We start from the raw sequence: 3,252 nt of genomic DNA, 5'->3' as shown, positions 1-3,252 counted from the left end.
TACAACGTGACTCCCCAAAGTACCATTATCTAACAAATATCTCATGGAAGAAACCATGAAAGACCATGTCCAACTAAGCTTCCACACCCATCATTCACTTTACGTGTATAAATATTTTAGTGACACAAGTTAAAATTAATAAATATTTTAGTGACTTTTTACATGTATTTACTTGTGTTGCTGATTTCTTACAACTAGTAATCGATCACAAACCAAGTTTGATCTTATGAAATTAGGAAATTATATGGGATAAAACTTTGTTATGTGTATGTGTATTAGTGACCTTTGAACCCTACGAATCACATCATATTTGGATAAGAATTTTTTATCCAACGTAAAAGAGAGAGAAAACAGAAGTTGAGTTCAAGCTGTAAAGTATTCTATTTATTTCATCTTCATATGCTGTAAAGTGAGATTAGACTCCTACAAATCGCATCATATTTGTCCCCCATGCTTTTCACTTTTCACAAAAATCTTTTGCACACCGGTTTTTTCCATTCAAAAAGTTACATATCATCAAAACACTTTTCGTATAGATTTATACAAGGGATTTTTGCTTTTCCATCTTTCTTTAACTTCAACAAGACACAATGCCTAGGGATACATCACTCATTTTATCGTCATACAGTCATTACTTTAAGAAGGATTCCTTTCAATTTTATTTTTAGAAAACTCTGTTGATGCCTACAGAAGAAAAGACATCAAGGATAATGCAATTACAACGCAAAAACCATTAAAAATGAGTCCCAGTTTCACAGTACGCCGCGTTCTCAACTTCTCTTTAACGTTTTTTTGTTTTTGAGATTTTAAGAAAGGAAAACAAAGAGATTTATTACAGAGAAAAAGATGGGTTTTGGTTATAACAAAAGTATTCCTCCTATTTACCCCTTCAATTATTAACTATATAATATAAATAAAACAAGAGCAATATAAAACCAAAAGAAAAAAAAGCAGTTCCATCTTTCCATGCCTTGTTTATAAATATAGCACCATTCATCACTTCCACATCTTCAACTCACTTCTCTTCCATGAATCTAAGTCCAAGTTCACAAAGAGTACAATAGAAATACCATTCCTCGTTTTCATAAAAATCTATCACTTTGGAATAAAAAAAAAATGAGGCTTCTCGATCTATGCTTACTTGTTCTATCCACCATCACAAGTGTTAATGCATGGTCTAACGCCCACGCCACCTTCTATGGTGGTCACGACGCATCCGGCACAATGGGTAAGAACATCAACAGTTCTACACAGTCCAACCCAGTTGAACCCAACACTGTTTGGCTCAGCTGGGTTGACATGTTTTTCGCAATTTGATTTTGGTAATTTTTCACAGGGGGAGCTTGTGGGTACGGAAATCTATATAGTCAAGGATACGGTACAACCACAGCTGCACTAAGTACAAGTCTCTTCAACAACGGTCTCACATGCGGCGCGTGTTTCGAGATCAAGTGTTTTAACGACCAAAAATGGTGCCACCCGGGATCAATCATTGTCACGGCTACAAACTTTTGCCCACCAAACAACGCGCTTCCTAACAACAATGGTGGTTGGTGTAATCCACCCTTGCATCACTTTGACCTCGCTCAACCTATCTTCAACCACATTGCTCGAGAAAAAGCCGGGATAATACCAGTTCAATATAGAAGGTAAGACTGTCTGCATCTAGCCTCCCCTCCAATACAGACTAAGGGGTTGTTTGATAAAACTGAAACATTCAGTGAAAATGATTCTAATGGAGATTTTGTCATACACATTGAATGTTGATCGATTCAGAGGTTTTCAAACAACTCCTAACGTTTTTTTGTAAATTTTTGCAGAGTTGCTTGTAGAAAGAGAGGTGGGATTAGGTTCACGATTAATGGTCACTCGTATTTTAACTTGGTGCTTGTGACCAATGTGGGTGGAGCGGGTGATGTCATCTCGGTGTCTGTAAGGGGGTCGAAAGGTGGGGCCACATGGCAAAAGATGAGTCGTAATTGGGGTCAAAATTGGCAGAGTAATAGTTACCTTAATGGTCAAACTCTATCGTTTAAAGTTACAACGAGTGATGGCAAAACCGTAATTTCTAACAATGTTGCACCTGTGAACTGGTCATTTGGGCAAACCTACACAGGAAGACAGTTTTAGCATCCTAATTCCTAACTCAAGATTCTACTCTTTGGTTGTTTATGTTACTAATTGGTTGATAGTTTTTTATAGTGATAATGATCCAATTTCATGGGCTCTTTTTAAAAAGCCCAGATTGGATGCCTAAAGTATACTACAAATTCTTAAAGATTGTTAGTAGTATGATTTGAAAACCAACAAGGGTTGGTATTTAGTATGTGTATTTCTTAGTGAACTAGTAGTTGTGTGTGTTGTAATCATGCTCAATATTGGAATGAGTGTGGTGCTAAAGACTGATCCATTATTGGTTTTAACTTTTGAGCATATCATTTGAGGGTTTTTTTTCAAATTGTCTCCTATAAGTTCAATAATGCTTTAAAAAGATTGTTTATTGTGATAAAATGATTAAAGGAGAAGTTTTCCAGATGGGACTTAAAAACCCATATATTACAATACTTAACTGAGAAATATGTATATTACTTCAGTATAAAAGACATGCGAATCTAATCATCTACAAAAGATTATGAATTTATGTTGCATCAGATTGCATCAAAGAGAGACAACATACAGCAACACCGGAGATCTAGAGGGAGGGCCAGCTTCAACCACCAACAGCCGCATTACTCCGATCAGATTTTGAATTTCAGGCTTTATTCCACAATCTAACAATCAAGCAAGAATCGTCTCTGGATCAAAGCAAACACAATTAAGAATATAAATATAAATAACATATATATGACTACTTCACTGAGAAAAACAGCATTTTGATGTAGAAAATCATAGTTTACTTTTAGAAGCAAGGGGATTTAATTTGAATATCAACTACAAGTAAAATCCTAAATTGCCGAAAAAAATCGATCGATTTCGAAAAAAATCAGGGGCTTTAATTTGTAGAGACTAAAAACGAATGCATAAATCAACTTAACAAAGAAAAATAATTTGTTTTGGTTAGCCCGCGCGGCCATCATCGCCCCGATTATAATCGAATTTATGGCTCCGGAAGCGGGCAGTCTTCATCGCGGATGACCGGAGGAACTAAGGAAGAGAATAGCGACTAGGCGAACTGAGAAGAACATGACGGAGCCTCCTGCAACCTTTAAACACCAGAAGATGTCGTGGATGGGTGACAATATCCGCCATGTT

General features: G+C 36.3%; 1 protein-coding gene across 1 annotated transcript; it reads left to right on the top strand.

Annotated features, from left to right (window-relative positions):
* The first annotated feature begins 698 nt into the window (after nucleotides 1–698).
* On the top strand, nucleotides 699–2,795 carry LOC111918502 (expansin-A15). Its single transcript, XM_023914162.3, has 3 exons — nucleotides 699–1,228; nucleotides 1,337–1,649; nucleotides 1,821–2,795. The coding sequence occupies exons 1-3, from the start codon at nucleotides 1,117–1,119 to the stop codon at nucleotides 2,128–2,130; spliced, it is 735 nt and encodes a 244-aa protein (XP_023769930.1). The 5' UTR covers nucleotides 699–1,116; the 3' UTR covers nucleotides 2,131–2,795.
* Nucleotides 2,796–3,252: the final 457 nt, after the last annotated feature.

Source organism: Lactuca sativa, chromosome 1 (assembly GCF_002870075.4).
Source record: "Lactuca sativa cultivar Salinas chromosome 1, Lsat_Salinas_v11, whole genome shotgun sequence".
Taxonomy (NCBI): Eukaryota; Viridiplantae; Streptophyta; class Magnoliopsida; order Asterales; family Asteraceae; genus Lactuca; species Lactuca sativa.
This window is presented reverse-complemented; position numbering and strand designations above follow the sequence as displayed.

Bases quoted from the DNA above. Each gene is read 5' to 3' on its own strand.
- LOC111918502 (XM_023914162.3), top strand. From the start codon at position 1,117: ATGAGGCTTCTCGATCTATGCTTACTTGTTCTATCCACCATCACAAGT. The intron at 1,229-1,336 runs GTAAGAACATCA...AATTTTTCACAG, and splicing joins CGACGCATCCGGCACAATGG to GGGGAGCTTGTGGGTACGGA. The intron at 1,650-1,820 runs GTAAGACTGTCT...AAATTTTTGCAG, and splicing joins ATACCAGTTCAATATAGAAG to AGTTGCTTGTAGAAAGAGAG.